This window comes from Triticum dicoccoides, chromosome 7A (assembly GCF_002162155.2).
Source record: "Triticum dicoccoides isolate Atlit2015 ecotype Zavitan chromosome 7A, WEW_v2.0, whole genome shotgun sequence".
Classification (NCBI taxonomy): domain Eukaryota; kingdom Viridiplantae; phylum Streptophyta; class Magnoliopsida; order Poales; family Poaceae; genus Triticum; species Triticum dicoccoides.
In genome coordinates, this window is record NC_041392.1 from 151,048,654 (window position 1) to 151,068,466 (window position 19,813).

The 19,813-nt window shown below is 46.0% G+C and overlaps 2 protein-coding genes across 2 annotated transcripts; both read right to left on the reverse strand.

The window, feature by feature from the left end:
• Window positions 1–8,962: 8,962 nt before the first annotated feature.
• On the reverse strand, window positions 8,963–10,181 carry LOC119327426 (sphinganine C4-monooxygenase 1-like). The gene is made up of 2 exons (XM_037600534.1): window positions 9,951–10,181; window positions 8,963–9,599 (listed from the first exon to the last, which is right to left on the reverse strand). Exons 1-2 carry the CDS (start codon window positions 10,179–10,181, stop codon window positions 9,027–9,029), a joined length of 804 nt encoding a protein of 267 aa, XP_037456431.1. The 3' UTR covers window positions 8,963–9,026.
• A 4,340-nt stretch (window positions 10,182–14,521) lies between these two features.
• On the reverse strand, window positions 14,522–19,452 carry LOC119332291 (the record flags this gene model as incomplete). The annotated part of the gene is made up of 5 exons (XM_037605472.1): window positions 14,522–15,250; window positions 15,410–15,876; window positions 15,998–16,114; window positions 18,505–18,807; window positions 18,883–19,452. Coding segments are annotated over 5 exons (2,001 nt in total), but the record flags the coding sequence as incomplete, so codon positions are not given.
• Between the last annotated feature and the right edge of the window lie 361 nt (window positions 19,453–19,813).

A 19,813-nucleotide genomic window follows, 5' to 3' on the forward strand; every position in this document is an offset into this window, starting at 1 on the left:
TTCACAGATCATAAGAGCCTCAAGTACATCTTCACTCAGCCCAACCTCAACCTCAGGCAGACTCGTTGGGTCAAAATGATTCAAGAATACAATCCTAGTATTGAATATACTCCAGGCAAGGCCAATGTCATTGCAGATGCTTTGAGAAGGAAGGCTTACTGCAATAGCTTAATTCTCAAGCCCTTCAAACCGAAACTTTGTGAAGCTTCCCGCAAACTGAACCTCCAAGTTGTCCCTCAAGGCTTTCTTGCCAACCTCCTAGTCTCTCCTACTTTGGAAGATCAGATTCGTGAGGCACAACTCCTGGATTCCATGGTGAAGAAGGTGAAAAATGGGATTGCCAAGAGCCAACCCAAATACAAGTGTTATCGCATTGATGACAAAGACACCCTATTCTTTGAGGATCGGATTGTGGTTCCTAAAGGTGATCTAAGGAAAGTCATTATGAACAAGGCGCACAATTCCCTTCTATCCATTCATCCTGGAAGTACGGAGATGTATCATGACCTCAAGCAGTCGTATTGGTGGACTCGAATGAAACGAGAAATTGCTCAATTCATGAATGAATGTGATGTCTGCAGAAGGGTGAAAGCAGAACACCAATGGCCAGCCAGTCTCCTCCAACCTCTTACTATTCCAGAATGGAAGTTTGACCATATCGAGATGGACTTCGTTACTGGATTTCCCGAGTCCAAGCGTGGAAATGATGATATCTTCGTTGTCATTGACAAGCTTACTAAAGTGGCTCATTTCCTTCCAATCAAAGAATCTATCACAGGAGCTCAGTTGGCAAAGCTATACACCTCCAGGATTGTCTCTTTGCATGGCATTCCACAATTGATATCTTCAGATCGTGGAAGCATCTTCACGTCTAAGTTCTGGGACTCCTTCCAGAAGGCCATGAGCACCAATATTCTCTTCAGCACAGCTTTCCATCCTCAAACTAGTGGCCAAGTCGAGCGAGTCAATCAAATCCTTGAAGATATGCTCAGGGCTTGTGTCATTTCCTTCGGTATGAAGTGGGAAGATTGTCTTCCATATGCCGAGTTCTCCTACAGCAACAGCTTCCAAGCGAGTTCGGGCAAGGCCCCATTCGAAATTCTCTATGGCAGAAAGTGTCGTACTCCTCTCAATTGGTCAGAGACTAGTGAACGCCAACTTCTTGGCAACGACTTGCTCACAGAGGCTGAAGAAATGTGCAAAGTCATCTATGAAAATCTCAAAGCCGCGCAATCGCTCCAGAAGAGTTACTATGATAGCAAGCACCGTGATTTGGCTTTCGAGATTGGAGACCATGTCTACCTCCGCGTCTCTCCAATGAAAGGCACTCGTTGCTTTGGTATCAAAGAGAAGCTTGCCCCTAGATACGTGGGTCCTTTCAAGATCATTGGGATAAGAGGCGATCTCGCCTATTAACTTGAGCTTCCGTCCAACTTCGCAAATGTGCATGATGTGTTTCACGTGTCACAGCTTCGCAAGTGCTTCAAGACTCCTGAGCGCACCATCAACTTCGAAGAGATTGATCTCCAAGAAGATTTGTCTTATCATGAGCATCTCGTTGCTATTCTTGAAGAAACCGAGCGCAAGACTCGCAACAAGTCTATCAAATTCCTGAAAGTGAAGTGGTCACACCATTCCGACCGAGAAGCCACCTGAGAACGTGAGGATCACCTCTATTTCGAATATCCGGAGTTCTTTCAGTCCTAGATCTCAGGACGAGATCCTCTTGTAGTGGTGGAGTGTTGTAACACCCCGGATGTAACTTGCCATATTTGTAACTCTGACTCTTGCCATTTTCAGCTTTAAGTTATGAGATTCCCATCGTGGTTGGGTTTTTGTCTTCGTTTTGTATTTTGTTCATGTCATGCATTTCATATCATGTCATCATGTGCATCGCATTTGCATTCATGTTCGTCTCATGCATCCAACCATTTTCCCCGTTGTCCGTTTCGCAATCCAACACTCCTACATGCACCGGCGCACCCCTCTTGTCTCTTTTCATGAGCGGGTGTTAAACGTTCTCGGAATGGACCGAGATTTGCCAAGCGGCCTTGGTACACCACCGGTAGACCGCCTGTTAAATTTTGTTCCATTTGGAGGTCGTTTGATGCTCCAACGGTTAACCGGGTAACCGCGAAAGCCTCTTGTGTGTTGCAGCCCAACACCCCTCCAAAACAGTCCAATAACCCATCTAAACCATCTCCATGTCCTCCATCGTCGAATCACGATCGTGTGGGCGAAAACCGCACCTCATTTGGACACTCCAAACTCCCTCTACCTATAAATGGCAACGTATCGGGTGAAAACGCTTGTTCGGTGAAAATCTAGAAATTTTCCCTCCTATCCATCAGGTCTCAAATGAACAGATTATATGAGAGGTGGGATTCCCCTTAGCCACTTAAAGGGGTTTGACAAATAACCCCTGCGATGTCTTAATCTCACTATACAACTTAATCTCCTACCTCTGATCCGATCTAATGCCTGTCAAAACAAATCACCGCAGGGACGCCCCAGAAACCCGGCGCTCGTGACACCGGGCAATGTGCTCGAGCCTGCAACTTTCCTGTCCTGCTTTTGGGGCTTCGCCTCGATGCCGACCAACTTGTAGAATGGCAATTCTTCGAAACGGCGGTGACCGGCGAGCAAGTGCTACATGATGGGTTTTTCTAAACGGCGAGTGAGACACGCCCTCGCTGCTTCCGAGGGACACCACAGCAGGCCCCTGGCTCACATATCGCAGGGCACGAGACGGCTCAGGAACCCCTCTACAGAAAATTAGCTTAGTTGCTTTCTTTAGTTAGTTGAGATCTGCACCTAGAGTTCATATCTCTGCTCAATTTCCTGCTTGTTTATTATTTACTTGGTCTGTAGTCCGTTCGGCAAGTGTGAGCAAATTGTATCGTGAATCTGAAGTTTGTTACAACTGACCTACAAGTTCCTTACTCAGGATCTCGCAGCCCCTAATTTCATTGAATCTGAAATTGATTACAAGAAGTTCTTCAAGGATTCAAATTGATTGGAAGAAGTTGATTGTGTGACAAAGTATCATCTGCAACTCTGAGAGGCATTAATGATCCAATCCCGCTTCCAACTGACCATTGTTGCAAAGTCAAAATCAACTTCGCGCCAAGGCTGAGTCTCATGCCGGAGCATTTGTGCGCAGCCACCGAAGGTCATGCATAGCTTCTCCTAGTATGTACAAAAAATCATAGGGATCTCCAGCGTCCAGCACGATGGTCATCGGCGCCCATGAGCACCGGGTCTCCGGCGAGCTTCGGCGGTGATTTTTTTGTCGAACTCCGACGGTGATTTTTCTTGACAGGGATTAGATCAGATCGGAGGTAGGAGATGAAGTTGTACAACGAGATTAAGACTTGGCAGGGGGTTATCTGTCAAACACGTTTAAGTGGCTAAGGAGAATTCCACCTCTCATATAATCCGTTCATTTTAGATCTGATGGATAGGAGTGAAAGTTTCCAGATTTTCATTGAACAAGCGTTTTCACCTCATACGTTGCCCCTATAAATTAGTCTTCCCCGTCCAAATCTAAGGCAAACTCCAACCCTAACCCTAAATGCCTCGAAATCCGTGCCTCCACAGTGCCACCGCCGCCTCCCACCATGCGGGCCCACCAAGCCCATCTCTAGCCCGCCCGAGCCCATCTGGGCCCGAGCGCACCGTCGCCCGCGCTCGCTCGCCGGGGCTCGCCGGATTTCGCCGGCCGCATCGCCGGAGCACCCCACCGGTGACCACCTGGCCGCGAGCTCGACGTCTGTGCCCCGCCTCCCTTGTCGGACTCGCTGGTGAGCCGCGCACCACCCCCGTCCGGTTTCCTCCTCTCTCTCCCTGACCCTATCTCTCTCTCGCACAGGGTCGCCGGCCCCCGTCGCTGGAGTTAGCCAGGCCGCCGTCGCCGAGCTCGTCGTCGGCCTCCTCGCCCTCTACCTTCGCCGGATCCGGGACCCCCATGCCCGGATCTATCCGTTCCCATCGAGCTCCGTCACGCCCGTCGCCGGAATCCCTCGCGTCGCGCCCGCCAGACTTCCTCACTGTCGCGGCCTCTGTCATTGTCCCCGCGTGCAGGCACACGCACAGCCGACCCACAGCGGCGTCGGCCCTCTCCACTGCCCTGGGCCTCGGCCCGCTATGTGAGAATCCCCCAGCCTGCCCCATTGCTCTATCCGACGCCATGGACGTAGGATAGTATCATGCGCTCATTTTTGTTGTCTGCGATTTTGGCTAAGTCCCTAAAAATCTGCATTATGTTAGCATGTTTGAGTGGTCGTTACTTTGGCATGAGTGTCCGAAAGTTATGATCTTGATATGTGAATGTTCGTCTCGATGAGCTCTTCATGTTGGAAGAATTTCCATGCATGTTGCTGTCTATTATGATACCATTTTCATTGATACAAGTGTGCTATAAAATGTTAACTGCTGTTACTTATCAAATCATGAGGTTTTGTCATTTTTGTTGCATTTGATGTGTGCATCGTGTGAGCTTGAGGTCTACATATGTTTTAGACTACAACATGCCATCTTTACAGAGGAGCTTGTCTTGTATTTTTGTGATCTATGTGGTGACTAGCACAAGCATGCAAAGTAGCCTCTGCAATATTTCTGTTTTCAGGGACTTAGGATTTTGCAAAGTCTTTTTCCTACTGCTATTTTGATTCCATGTAAACATGATGCTACAGTGAGATCCATGCTTGTTTTGAGATACTTCAGTAAGGATGTTTTGAACATATGGTTATGCTCTATCCATCCATTCCCCTGTTGGCAATTATGGAGTGCCCTAGCATATCTTGTTCTTGCTCTACTTTTGCTATAAAATGTTCCTGGCAGAATGTTAACATGTTAATCAATTTTTCCATGGTTGTTGTTAGTGATCCATGCATCCTATGAGCTTGTTCTTGCCACGGTTAGCTTCATGAACATGTTATCTTGTTGTTGGTATGCTTGTTTTGTCATTCAATGCTTTGTGGTGAGTGGCATGATCTCGAAAAGTTGCTATCATAATTATGTTTATGACATGCTTTGTTTTTCTACTAAGTCTAAAACTGTTAATAAAACTTGCTATGTTTACATGGGTGCCATCATATCTTATATGTCTTTTTGGCTCATGATCAGGAAGGGACTTTTGATATATGCATTCAGTAGAATCATGCCATGCCTTTGTTTGCTATGATATGTTCTTGTAGCATGATGTTTGCTTGCTCTAAACATTGCTTCCTGATGTTGTTTTTGGCATGTTAGTTTTTTTCACCAAGTCTGTGAAGCTGATATCTTTTGCACTTTTGCCATGCTTGTTTGAACCTTCTCTTGTGTGATTTAGCCGTAGCTCAGTGTTCATGTTTTGTCAAGCATCTCTTGTACATTACTGCCATATGCTTTGTTGCTATATTGGAGTGAAGTAGCTTAGTTTCTTGTTGCATGCTAAGTAGCATCGTGTTGTTAGTCGCAGAATTGTGTTATTCTTGTTTTGCTTGCCATTTGCAAACCGTGCATCCGTTTCCGGTGATCTTTATATCTATTTCAACCGAAATCACCTCATCTTTCCAGCGGCATGCTTGGTTTGCCAAGTTGATGCCTTGATCTTTCTTTTCCTTCCGGAGCACGCATATGCATTGCATATCACATCTCGCATATCATGCCATATTTTTGCATCATGTTGCTTGTGCATTGCACCGTAATTGATTGTTGGTCCTTTGTTTGTTTTCTTGCTTTGGGTGGAGCCGGGAGACGAGTACGTGAACGAGGAACCTGTTGAGAACGCTTACGAGGATCAAGCTTTTGATAACTCTGAGAACTTTGCGGGCAAGATGGCCATACCCTCAAAATCACTTCTATCTTTGCTTTGCTAGTTGTTCGCTCTATTGCTATGTCGCGCTACCTACCACTTGCTATATCATGCCTCCCATTTTTCCATGCCAAACCTCTAACCCACCTTTCCTAGCAAACCGTTGATTGGCTATGTTATCGCTTTTGCTCAGCCCATCTTATAGCGTTGCTAGTTGCAGGTGAAGATGGAGTTTGTTCCTTGTTGGAACATGGATATTGTTGGGATACCATTATTATCTCTTATTTAATTTAATTCACCTATATACTTAGTAAAGGGTGGAAGGCTCGGCCTTATGCCTGGTGTTTTGTTCCACTCTTCCCGCCCTAGTTTCCATCATACCGGTGTTATGTTCCTTGATTTTGTGTTCCTTACGTGGTTGGGTGTTATGGGAACCCCTTGACAGTTCGCTTTGAATAAAACTCCTCCAGCAAGGCCCAACCTTAGTTTTACCATTTGCCTACCTACCACCATATACCCTTCCCTTGGGTTCTGCAGACTCAAGGGTCATCTTTATTTTAAAAAAACCCAGGCCAGTGCTCCTCTGAGTGTTGGTCCGAACTAGAGTCCTTTGCAGTGCCACCTTGGGGAAACTCGAGAGTTGGTTTTAGTTGTACGGAGTGCTCATCTGGTGTGCCCTGAGAACGAGATACGTGCGACTCCTATCGGGATTTGTTGGCATATTGGGCGGCTTTGCTAGTCTTGTTTTACCATTATCGAAATGTCTTGTAACCGGGATTCCGAGACTGATCGAGTCTTCCCGGGAGAAGGAATATCCTTCGTTGACCATGAGAGCTTGTGATGGGCTAAGTTGGGACACACCTGCAGGGTATAAACTTTCGAGAGCCGCCCGCAGTTATGTGGCAGATGGGAATTTATTAATATCCGGTTGTAGAGAACTTGACACTTAACTTAATTAAAATGAATCAACCGCGTGTGTAACCGTAATGGTCTCTTTTCGGCGGAGTCCGGGAAGAGAACACGGTCTTGTGTTTTGCTTGAACGCAAGTAGTTTCAGGATCACTTCTTGATCTTTTCTAGCTTCTCGACCGTGCGTTGCTTCTCTTGTCGCTCTCTTTTGTGTATGTTAGCCACCATATATGATTAGTGCTTGCTGCAGCTCCACCTCACTATCCTTTCCTACCCTTAAGCTTAAATAGTCTTGATCTCGCGGGTGTGAGATTGCTGAGTCCTTGTGACTCACGGTTACTTCCAAACAGATGCAGGTGCCGATGATGCCAGTGCAGGGGACGCTACCGAACTCAAGTGGGAGGTCGACGAGGATTCGGGTTGTTACTATGTTTCTTTTCCAGATGATCAGTAGAGGAGCCCAGTTGGGACGATCGGGGATCTAGCATTTGGGGTTGTCTTTTTTTATTTTGGTTTCGTAGTTGGACATTTGATTGTACTTTGGATGATGTATGGATTATTCATGTATTGTGTGAAGTGGCGATTGTAAGCCAACTCTTTATCCCTTTCTTATTCAGTACATGGGATGTGTAAAGATTACCCCGCTTGCGACAAGCCTACCATGGGGCTATGCCTCTAAGTCGTGCCCCGACATGTGGGAGATATAGCCGCATTGTGGGTGTTACAACCATCCATTGAAGTTGAGAATGCCAGGAAGGAGATGGGCATGCCGAGTGAGGAGCAGCCAGCGCAACTGGATCTATGAAGCCTAATGTGCGACATGAATCATCGATCGTGGCTTTTGCAAGCATCTACCAAGATATATGTACCCTTGTATTTTGGTAGTTTTGGAGAGCCCTCCTTTTTGTATAGATTAGAGTATGAGACCCTAGAGTGTATCCGGACTAGGGTAGTGCAATCTTCAAGGTCTGTGGGGTGCATGCATGCATGTTCTTGTTTTGTTGTGTGTGGACATGTTTTGTGATGATCACCCATAGCATATAAAGCCAATATGTTTGTTTGCCATCACGTGTTGGTGTTGGTGTGGCTGGTTGTGAAACATATGATTAATCAAAATGTTTTGAGTAGATGCATTGCAAGTGCGGCGCTTCTCGCCGTGGCTTTTTGTGATTCACCTCTATTAAAATTGACGGTAGGATATCAGGCACATAGATAGACAGAGATTATAGAGGCATGCAGGATGGAGCTTGGACTGGTTCTGGCTGATTAAGAGTGAAAAGTCTTATTGTGGCCATTTTGCAAGATGGAAGTAATAAAAAAATTTAGTTTTTAGATTTTGTTTGCTTGAAAAATTGACATGTTTTCATCACATTTGACAAATGATTAAAATTTCATCAGTTTTCTAACTCTAGCCGATGCAGTTTTCTAGAAACATTGTCATCGTCATCATGTGGTTAAATGCCTAGAGATGCCCACAAGGGTCTGGATTGCGCCACCTCACTGATCTGTGGCACCATAGCCTTCTTGTTCTCTCCATCATGCCTTCCAAGACGTGTCATCGCCCCCATGTTCTCTTCATCATGCCTTCTTCCAAGACCAGACCATCTCTATATATAGTAAAGGTAGTGATCCATCCGCGTGTGACTTATGACTTGGGACAACGGGGGGATGCTACCCACAAAGCAGCATAAACAAACACTCAAAACTACTTCATACTAATACTTTTTCTTGGACCTAGGTAGCTAGATAGCATCACCTAACATAGCATATAAAAGTGGAGTCTGAAATTCTTCCTATGCATTGTCATTTCATACAAGAATAAATCATAAATATAAAATAAAGCCATGCATCACAAAATGCAGTTACTTACAATTTGTGTTTATTTGAGACATGGAGATGGCTCTTGTTCCTTCCTCCCTCATGATAACTGCAAGCAACACCGGTAAATTCAATAGTAGTATACTACTTCACTAGAACCATTGCGAGCAAAAGCCAATTGCAAATCGCCAATATAACCCATAACATAAGCATATTTCTCCTCCAAAGTGTGATTGGGGGGTTAAAAAAACAAGATAGAACAAACATAAGCGAGAGCAGCATTATCTTTCGTATCTGTGTCATCAATAACTTACGGTATGAGCAGAACATATACATATTCATAAGGAAGCACAAGACATAATATTCATAAGGGAGCACAACATATAAATTGTGAGAAACCACATTATTAGTGCCAGAGCATGAGCGCATACTTCTGTAGTGAAGTTCTATGTATCTAGCCAAGTGAACATGCATATATATCAGGGGAAACCAAACCAGTTGCTCAATCGGACTTGTGCTGCTCGTGCGCCGCAAGGGCATGCTTAACCGGGCGCGCCTCTACCCCTCCACCCTCGCGGCTCTGGAGCGTGAAGGGCATGTACGTGCCGAGGATCTTGTCCCACACGACGAAGAAGGGCTGTGAGAAGTTGTGTTTCTGGCCGTAGAGCTGGTGATGGATGTTGTGGAAGGCGCTGTTGTTGGCGAAGACGGCGTGGATGACGTTGCCGGGCAGCCAGAGGCCGCAGTGGTCGTCGACGGTCTTGATGGCGCCGAGGGAGATGAAGAAGATGGCGGTCCGGGGGGTCATCCCGGAAGCGAGGAACCCGACGGCGCCGCTGGCGGTGTCCATGAGCAGGCCCTCGAGCGGGTGGCTGTAGAGCGCCCCGAACGCGTAGGGCACCAGGATGGTGTGGTGCTGCGCGTGGACGTGCTTGTAGAGGAACTTGTTGGTGTGGAGGTACCTGTGCACGAAGTACTGCCACGTGTCCATGGCAAACATCGCCACAATGAACTGCAGCGCGATCACCGGTGCCGGAGGCTGCTCCCTCGCGTCGCGCCTCCCGTCGCCGGTGATCTGCATGCATGTTTCGCAGAAAGTAAGTGCATAAGTTATGTACTACTCCCTCCGTCTTTGAAAAAGTATATTTTCAACTTTGTTGGAAGGTCAAACTATTTTAAATTTTGACCGAGTTTGTGTAAAAATATATTAATGTTTGTGAGATCAAATAGGTGTATGATGAAAATATATTTTATCATAAGTTTAACGCTACTAATTTAATGGCATAAATGTTAGTGTATTATTGTATAAATACAATCAAACATAAAATATGTTTGACTTATCAACAAAGTTGGAATTACACCATTTTAAAAATGGAGAGAGTATGTACCAAGTTTGTATGGCACGACGAGGATATGGGATTAGTACCTTGAAGACGATGAGGGAGACGGCGACCTGGACGGCCTGCTGGAGGAGGACGCCCTTGAGGACGGTGCGCTTGGAGGGTATGTTCCTGGTCTCCTCGTCCTCCTTGGGGTGGAGGCGGTAGCAGTCGACCGTCCCCAGCGCGTCCAGCACGTTGTACAGCGCCGAGTAGAGCCAGTACACCGCGATGGGCACGAACGTGCCCAGTAGCTCGTCCGAGACCGCGAAGGCCATCCCCAACACCCCAGATCTTTACAGCGCACACTGATGGATTGCCTCCTCTAGCTTGGAGATGGTTAGATGCATGGATGGTTGATGTAGGCCACGGCTGCTGCTACAGCGGCCATTTATAGGGGGCAGGGGGAGGAATGGCAATGCAGCGGGTCTACGAAGGCCCGCGAGACCGGGGAGAAAGCTTGGGATGTATCTCTGCACGTGTTTGGGAACTTGGGAAGAGAATTCAAGCTAGGGAGGCGGAGGCCGACGGGAAAGCATGCACACTGGCACGTGTCCAGAGAAACATCACTTCCGTTCATGGTTAAGTAACGGATGAGCGTATGTGATCAGTCCAGCTATTTTCACCCTGTGTGCTCGGTGGATCACTGGAACGATCGAGACGTGAGCTGAAGCGGTCCCGCTTGGTGTTCTGCAGGTGTTCTGGGTTATCTGACTCTGCTTCGTCAACTCCGCGGAACGACAAACTGTCGTTCGTCCAACTCTATCTGTTGGTACTTGTCTCACCTTCTTTGCATTTCGAGATGAGCGGGCTGTTCCATTGGTCAGCGATGACTTAACAGATATTCCATGCGACCGCAGCCATCGAGCGCCATTTTTCTCCCAAGACTCCGCAAGCATACTCGTTAACATTTCAAATTAGACGTCTTGACCTTCCCAGCGAATGCCAAATCGTCTCTTATCCCCTACGACCTGGGTCCTCACGAGAGATCGCACTAGTGCACGACAAGTCTGACAAACGAGATATTTTTTTTTTGAATGTTGACAAACGAGATATTTGAATTCAGAGAATAGGAGCTCTCAGTAGTCAGTACTCACGAGTTTCGAGTCAGGCAGCCCATCCTTGGCCCGAGGGGGGTCGGTGGTGTGGAACCTAAGAAAGAAAAATCGAGCAGGCTAGGAGGCGATTGCCCACACTGTCGATAACAAAAGCTGTGCAAGCTTAGAATTCCTCTTGGAGTGAATACCTTCTCTATACTCTTATAAAAAAATGAGTTGATGATGATGGTATGCCTACCATCCTGTAATATAGACCGTCCGATCTATATCTGACGGATAGAAAGTAAACTATGATAATTTTGCAAAAAGATACCCGCATCCCTTTTCACATTTGTAGATAAGGACTTTCCTCGTTCATCTCCGTCTCCCACGAGATAAACAGCTCGTATAAATGCATCTTGATGTTCCATGCAACGCATGGGCCTCTTGCTAGTCTTGTTTATAAACATGTGTGTGATCTTGATTAGAGATAACCTAACTGGTCTTAGTTAGCAAGGCAGTAAGACATGTGTTTTTCCTGTCAACATGACTGAGTCTATTAAACAAAACAATTAGGGTTTCTTTGGTTCAAAGGATTTCCATAGGATCATTGAAGAATTAGAATCCTTAGAAAAATTTTCTACGTTGATCGTTTAATTTGAATCCTGTAGGATTTTTTCCTAAGGATTCATTTGTACAACATTTTGCAGGAATTCTAACATCCACTCCAACCTTTTGAAAGAAATCCTTTGTTTTTTTCGTGACACAATCAAACAAACTCAAATCCTATAGGGATCCAATGGACATGCCATTCCAATCCTACATTTTCTCTATTCCTTTGTTTTTGCAATCCTATGTATCAAAGAGGCCCTTAGTGTAAATTTGTCTGTTTCGTGTGACCCATAGTCCAAGTAGCTTCAAACCTTTACCCCATTGTAATATGTTCGGCAATTGGTTGCCGGGTTTTCACACAAGAAAATATGCACATATTATTGTGCGGGCGGCAAATTTATGTTGGGCTTTGTGGCTTATGAGAAATAATGTTGGTTTTAAAAGAAAATGTGCTTTATCTCCAGTGCAGGTTATACATGTATGTATGGGTGGCTCCGTAATTGGTCTATCCTACATAGACCGAAGGACAAATATTTTTTTATGATGGTGTCTACTAGGCTTTTTTTTAGGGATGGTGTCTACTAGGCCGGTGCATATAGGAAAGTTTTCTCTCATCATGGGTGGCGGTTTCATCTTCAGAAAGGATCTACCCCACCTTAAGTCGGTCCCCTTTATTAGTTGTCAAATACTCCTTCCTTCGTTTCTTTTTAGTTTGCATATAAAATTTTGTCAAAGTCAAACTTTATAAAGTTTGACCAGCTTTTGTAGGAAAAAATATCAACATCTACAATACTAAAGCTATATGGTATGAAAATTAATTTTATGATGCATCTAACAATATTGATTTTATATTATGAAAATCTTGATATTTTTGTTTATAAACTTAGTCAAAACTAACAAAGTTTGACTTTGACCAAAATTTATATGCAGACTAAAAAAATGGAGGGAGTAATATTTTCTTTGTATTGTGTCGGATGTGTGTTTCATGTTATGCGGAGGCTAGGAATCACAGAGTGAAAATCTCCTTTACAAAGAAAAAACAGCATGAGCTCTTTTTAAATATAAAAAATGACCAATTAATAAGGCAAACCGACACAATCAAGCTATTGAGTACCAGACGAGTCGACGACCTTTCTACCCAGGCAACCAGAGACGGTACCTCACAACATGAGTCGGAGCCTTGGGGTCGGCTTACGAAAACGCACACACGCCAGCCCTAAGGCTGCATACAACGATTTTGCCACCCTGGCGACTAGATTCGACACACGACACCCTATAGCCCGACTCCGGAGCCGCCTTTCCGACTGCCACATTGTGTCCCCCGGACGAGACTTGCCTACTCCCTGTACGTGTGTCTATCCGTGCTCCCGCGTATGTGGCTTTATTTGATTGGAATAAAATAAAGGTCGGCCCCATCTCCTTAAAATCAGAGGGAAGATGATTAGATTAGAAAGGAAAAAAAAAAGACAACCGTAGAATAAAGTGAGAGCACAGATGAAAGTATGGAAAGGGAGCAGGCAAGCCGGATCCCGTGTCCCCCGGGCCCTGCTCCTGTTAGCCAACACCAAATTATAAGACAAACACAATGCACTATCGTCAGGCATAAGATAAGCCTTCCAAGGCAACGCCCCCAATGGGGAAGCGGCGAGCACGTCGCCAGACCTTAGATCAACTTGTCACGTCCGACCATCCATCGAGCCACAATAGCCAATCAGCCATGTGTTGCACACACGATCACCGCCGCCAACAATAATCACCATAGCACAAACATCAAGGCCTTCCTTGGTTCATATGATAGGATTATCATATGAGTAAGAAACTTATATGAAATGAAATAACATGCATCTCAAATCCTATAAGTAGAAATAGAAAAGGAGATGTCGTTTGGTTCATATCAATGGAATTTTTCCATTAAGTCTATGCTCATGTTTATTTTCCTTTGAAATGTGACGGATAGGAACCGATTTATGTAGAAATATGAATCCATTTCTATGAACTAGAGAGCTCTAAAGAAAAAATTCCTACAAAAATCATATCGTATAAAATTCCTCCAAACCAAAGAGGCAAGCGTGGGAGAGGACAGGAGAACCACCACAGCCAGCATCTTCGAAAGGGGAACGTCGCCAACGGGCAACGCCGTTGCAGCCTCCGAGCACAGCCGGAGATGGATTTCTTCCATCCCACCCTGCATATGCAAGCTCACTGCCGCCACCGGCCACCGACATCATACCACCACGAGGCTCATCGACGACCTCGCCCAGGGGTCGCCGTCCCGGCCTCCTCGCGCCGCCACTCTGCCTCCCGTGAGGCCCAGATCATCCAGCCTCATCCCCCGCCGCCACCGCCGCAGACCAAATCTACAAGCCACGCCCGTCAATGCGACGTCGTCGGGTCACTGTCCTCGAACCGACGCTCCACGCCCCCGCCGTGGAGCTGCGAATGCCAGCCGGAACAACCGCATCCCAACCATCTTGCCACAATTGCCAGCCAAAAGCTGCCAGCCACACCGGCACCTCCCCCAACTCCCGGCAACCGCAGCCAGCTTTGCAACAGAACGCCTCCGAGCATCCCCCACGGCAGAGCTAGATTCGAGGCCACCACCTCAGCCACGAAGACCAAGCATGCTCAGATGTTGCAAGCAAAAGCATGCCCGGGGCGAGAACCCCTACCCCCTCCATTTGGTTTGTGAGAGCACACGGATGTCTCGATCTTCAATTTGACTAACAAATTGTGTGACACATTTCAACAAAGAAAATGCGTGCACGCCACGAAAAGTATATGTTTAGAAACTTCATTCAACGAAGAATCCAACGATATATTTTTAGTGGCATATAACACACATTTCGCTAGCCAATTTGACGACCTAGAAACACCAATGTTGGCCTTGCAAACCCAGATAGAGGACACCAAGTCACCAACCACCGGCACAGGAAAAGCATAAAGCATAATAACATCAACACAGCAACATGGACAGCATAGTCTGAACCTGAATGCCATTCATCCGGTAAGCAGTTTAACAGGCATACAAGATAAGAGAGAAAAACATCCCGACTTCTCACAGTTAAGCTATAGTTTTAACCAAAAAGTAAACATCCGACGACGCGACTGGCAGTACAACCGACCCAAGGCATGGCATGTTAAATGTTGAGAAAAATCATCGATATGCTGGCGCTCCGGCAAAGGAATAGAGTGAGGAAACCGGCACACCTGGTCCGTTGGCCCTTGCTGTAGGGACAGGTCTCTGACTGGCTTCAGCATAAGCAGGGTTGGAGGTCTGATAAGAATGTGGGAGATCCACGGCACGAGCATTTAGCTGGTCCGAACGGTAGAGCCCCCCATAAGAACCACGAGCATCTATCCCTCCTTGACGGTAGGGATCCTCCATACGAACATCGCGAGCAGCAACCTCTCCTGGACGGTAGAGATCCTCCATACGAGCACCACGAGAAGGAACCTCTGCAGAGCGGTAGAGATCCTGGTAGAGATCCGCCACACGATCACCACGAGAAGCAATCTCTCCTGGGCGGTAGAGTTCCTCCACACGAGCACCACGGGCAGCAAGCTCTCCTGGGCGGTAAGGATCCTCCAGGCGAGCATCACGAACAGTGGTCCGGTAGAGCTCCGACATATGGTCAGCACGAGCAGACAACTCCCCAAGCTGTGCTGCGTAATCCCTTGGAGGTGTTCTGGCAGCAATGCTGAAATTCAAGAATTTTATTAGTCAAGGACAAGATATATAACTTCAGTAAAGACAAGAACACAATATATAACTTCAGTGAAGACATGATAGTATTGTGATAACCACAATGTGTTCAACTGTCAGTTGGAATTAGCAGAACATACGAATTTGAACTTACCGCTCATGCACTGGATCCACTCGAGAACGGTAGTAAGAATCATCAGATGAAGGAGCCAAATGGTGGTAATATGCTGGTGGGACATGCCGAGGCTCTGGTACAGAAGGCGCATAGTGAGGCCCTGTGGCAAGAGGAACATGGCGAGCCTCTGGGGCAAGAGGAATGTGTTGAGACTCAGGTGCAGGAGGTGCTTGTTGATAATATCTGTGCTCATCCTGGACATTAACCAAAAATTGACCAGGTCGGGGCTCGGTAGGAAATGGAGCAAAGTGTGTTGCCCTGTATGAGTCCTCAGGAGGAGGAACATGTACAACCACCTGCGGGCGCCTGTCTTCAACATGCAATGGATGTGGCCTATCTTCATGTTGATGCCTTCTTTCTTCATCGCGGTACCTTCCATCTAGATTACTCCTTGGAGCTGATTGATATACAGTGATAGGCTTGAATAGAGCCATCAGCCTACGAACCTGCATAAATCACATAATATGATAAACAACAAGGTAAAAACGTCATTTATGTTTGAAACTCCCACAATAGTTCTGTTGAGTAACTAACTAATTCAACAAAAATTATCCCAAGGACACTCACTTGTGTAGAAGTGATCTCAGGGTCAAATTTGCGGCTTGCACTGTAGTTCTCTTTGATGGCATGCTTGAAAGTACTCTCAGGAAGAGGAAGGCAATCTTTATCAGTCGTAAATTTCACCTACATCAAACACATCAAAGTAGTTTTGAGAACAATAAGAATACTCTTCTTCAGTACTAACTTCTCTGGCATAAGGTCCAGTTTTAATCAAAAGCTTGTGTGGAATCCTTCACCCATAAAATAGTGCTTGGCCACTGTAAGCACATAAAATTATGTGTCTGCTGTCCTCTATACCACTTACAGCTATATGTTACAGGGCTAACACATTGAGCTTGAACCCAGCTGTTAGTAAAACAACCAGTCCAAACTCCAATGTACAGGACGTCAAAACTTCAGCCCATGATCTCCAGCCTTACTCAAGCCAACTCCAACCACCCAACAGAAGTGCAATCAAACAGATTGACCCTTGAGGGTAAATACAACTACCAGCAAAACTAGATGTGCATACAAAATACAACTATGGTAGATAGCATCAATCATTCTAACTATGAAATTTCCAGGGACCACTAACATATCGCACGCCTCTTCGTTTTCGCATTCATCAAGTGTCATCATGATAACATTGGCATAATAATTGGAATTGCAATGCACAATATAGATCACCATTTTTCAGAGGAATAAGAAGCACCACTTCTTATATGGTTGTTGCCATGTTGCCACCATCCTCCAAAGGACTACCAAGTAGTATAAATAAAATAAAATTCACTAACTACGAAGAGAAGCATGCTTGCGCAATGAAAATCTTAAACAAAACAAGGTAAATGAAGGATTCGTGCACAAGGGGTGCTAGGTACTCATGCTTTTGCCAAAAAAAAAAAGAGGCAAATATCACTTGCTAGCCTTCATCCTAAAAAGGGCCAACTTAGAGGATAGCATATAACAAGTTGGGCTTCATAGATAAAGTTGTATAGGGCTGCATAAGCTTGTTAGATACAATTTGTGAAGAAAGAGGCGATGTGTCAAGTAAAAAACCCTTTTACAAGTGCTAACGTTGTAAACTTTTTAGACGGACAATTGAATAAGCATTTGAGTTTGGAGTGGTTAGATTGGGTCAGTGTCAGGGTATACCCCTCATAAATGATTTCTTCATACGAGGGGTTAATTAGATTTACATCAGTTGCATCTTTAAGTGTCTTGATATTTCAAGTTCTCAACCAATAACTAATTTGAAGAGCCAGCATGCTACCACCCAAAAAAATGATACACGTGATCACGTCTAACTAGACCTTGTGCTCGGCTGACACATAAATTTACACTACTTGTACACTCAACTACTCCCAGATAGAGCCTTAATAATATCAACTAAATCTCATCAAGAACCAGTGCATAGGTTTAACCACATACCTCATATTTGGTACATAATTTTGATAACTGCAAAACTTGCTTTACCATGAAGAAACCATGCTTTAGTAACTTCATTGACAGGTTTTTTTCCTTCAATTTTAACGTTTCTTGTGTGTTGCAATAACTATAAAGTCTAATGCATAAGAAAAATCAAGCACCAAAAGGGAAGGAAACTCATTGGTGGTTAATATTGGAGACATGGAAGACTATTTAGTTCTCGGCAAGAACGAGAAAACATAGATAACTGGTAGAGGCATTAAGCTGGGCATTTTTATATGCTATGTAGGAATACATCTCAATTATAATTGGAGAACGGAACGATGATTCGATGATGGCCAGCTAAATTCATGATCCACCTAGCTACATCTTCCATAATAACTTGGGTAGAAGATACAAAACTAAGGAACCCTGTGCACATATATGGACACATGCACATACTGTCCAACAGGATCGCTAGTCTATTCTACTAATACATTTTAGGGCTTACAAACAATGGCATATAGTTCTCATCAAGAATGAGAAAACATAGATTAACTGGTCGAGGCATTTAAGTCGGCCATTTTTATATCTATAGGATGCATCGATATTATAATTAGAAAACGAAGCATTATTCGATGATGGCCCGCTAAAATCATGATCCACCTAGCTACATCTTCTATAATAACTTGGGTAGAAGATATGAAACTAAGGAACCCTCTGCACATATATGGACCCATGCACATACTATCCAACAAACAGAAGAAGTGTCACCAGTCTATTCTACTAACACATTTTTAGGGATGGCAAACAAGGGCATACATCCTCATTACTGGTGTTTGTGAACCCTTACGAACAAATGCACAATTGAAGTTACAATGCAAGATTAGCGCTAATTACTGTAATCCATGGCCCTGTTTGGACCTAGAATAGAGCTTATCTTTCTAGAAATAGCATGACCCAGCAAGATTTCTACTCATGTGTCATGTCTAACATATTCATTTGTGTTGCAAAACTATCGGAGCACCTGAGCCACGCACATCCTTAGAAACAATGCATACACCCATAAAATGCAAAACAGCTCACTCCACTACCATATATGGATCTAGGTAATGGAAAATCAAGATTACCTGAGCAGGAAACTTCCCGTTAAATGCATTTCTGACAAGGTTTATCCCGCCCTTTGATGTCGCCTTGTACACTCCATATAGCAGCCTCAAGTCAAAATCATACAGGAATACCTTTGTCCCTGGTCGGACCTTCTCCACCATCTCCTTCTTCCCCATGGGCATGCCAAACACGCGGTTCTGGAAGCACTCCGGCTTAGTCTGTGCATTGCACATGAAGATAAGCCCTCCTGCCCTGCCATCACCACCCCCTTCTTTCTTGGACCCCTCCTCCTTCCCCATCCCCTTCTTATTCCCCTGCGCCCCCTCCTCCTTCCCCATCCCCTTCTTATTCCCCTGCTCCCCCTCCTCCTTCCTCATCTCCTTCTTATTCCCCTGCGCCTCCTCCTGCTTCCCCTTTCCCTTCCAAGCCATAAGCCTCTCCTTATGCCCCTTCTTCTTCTTCTTGCCACCACCACTACTACCGCTAGCACCCGCCCCATTGCTGGTGGCAGCTGCAGCATCAGCCGGCTTTGGCTTTGGCTTTGGCTTTGGAGTCGACGCTGATGCTTCTTCAGCGGTGTCTGGCTTTGGTGCCGGTACCTGGGCAGCAGATGATCCTTCAGCTACGGCGGCTGGCTTCAAAGATGCCGCAGGCGATGCTCCAGAAGGAGTGGACGGTTTCTGCACAGGCGCAGGGCCCGCGGAGGTGGACCCATCGGCCGCTGCCACAGCAGTGGCCGCGACCTTTGCGCCGGCGCCAATGGCTTTCCGTTTCTTAAACTTCGACGCCTTCGCCGAACCAGAGCCGGAAGCGCTCGCCGGGGACGGCCTGGCGGCGCCGGCGCCGGAGGAGGCCGCCTTGGCCTTGGCCTTGGGGGTGCTATTGGGGGTCTTCACCATGGCCGCTCCACGGGGCGGGTCCGGGGGGCAAACAACAAGAAAATCACCACAAAAATGGCGCCGCGCCCATCAAAATCGACGAGAAATCTGGAAGGGCAGAACAACGAACGGGGGATTCAATCGCAGCACGTCCTAGGGGGAAATCAGGAACGAATTCGTGCGGGGGAAATTCGGAGGAAACCCTAGGTTTGCTAGCCGAACGAGACGGGCCGCGGGCGGCGTACCTGGGATTCGCGAAGACGGCGAGAGGGGAGTGTGGAACTGAAACTGAAAGGGCGAGCGAGCCAGCGGATGGGACGGGGCGAGGAATAAATAGAAGGGGGATGCTTATCACGCTGCTGATGTCGTAGATTTCGTATATCGCGCTTGGACGGCCCGGATTGAGCGAGGGCCGATGAATAAATTGGGGGTGTTTAATTCGCTAAGATGT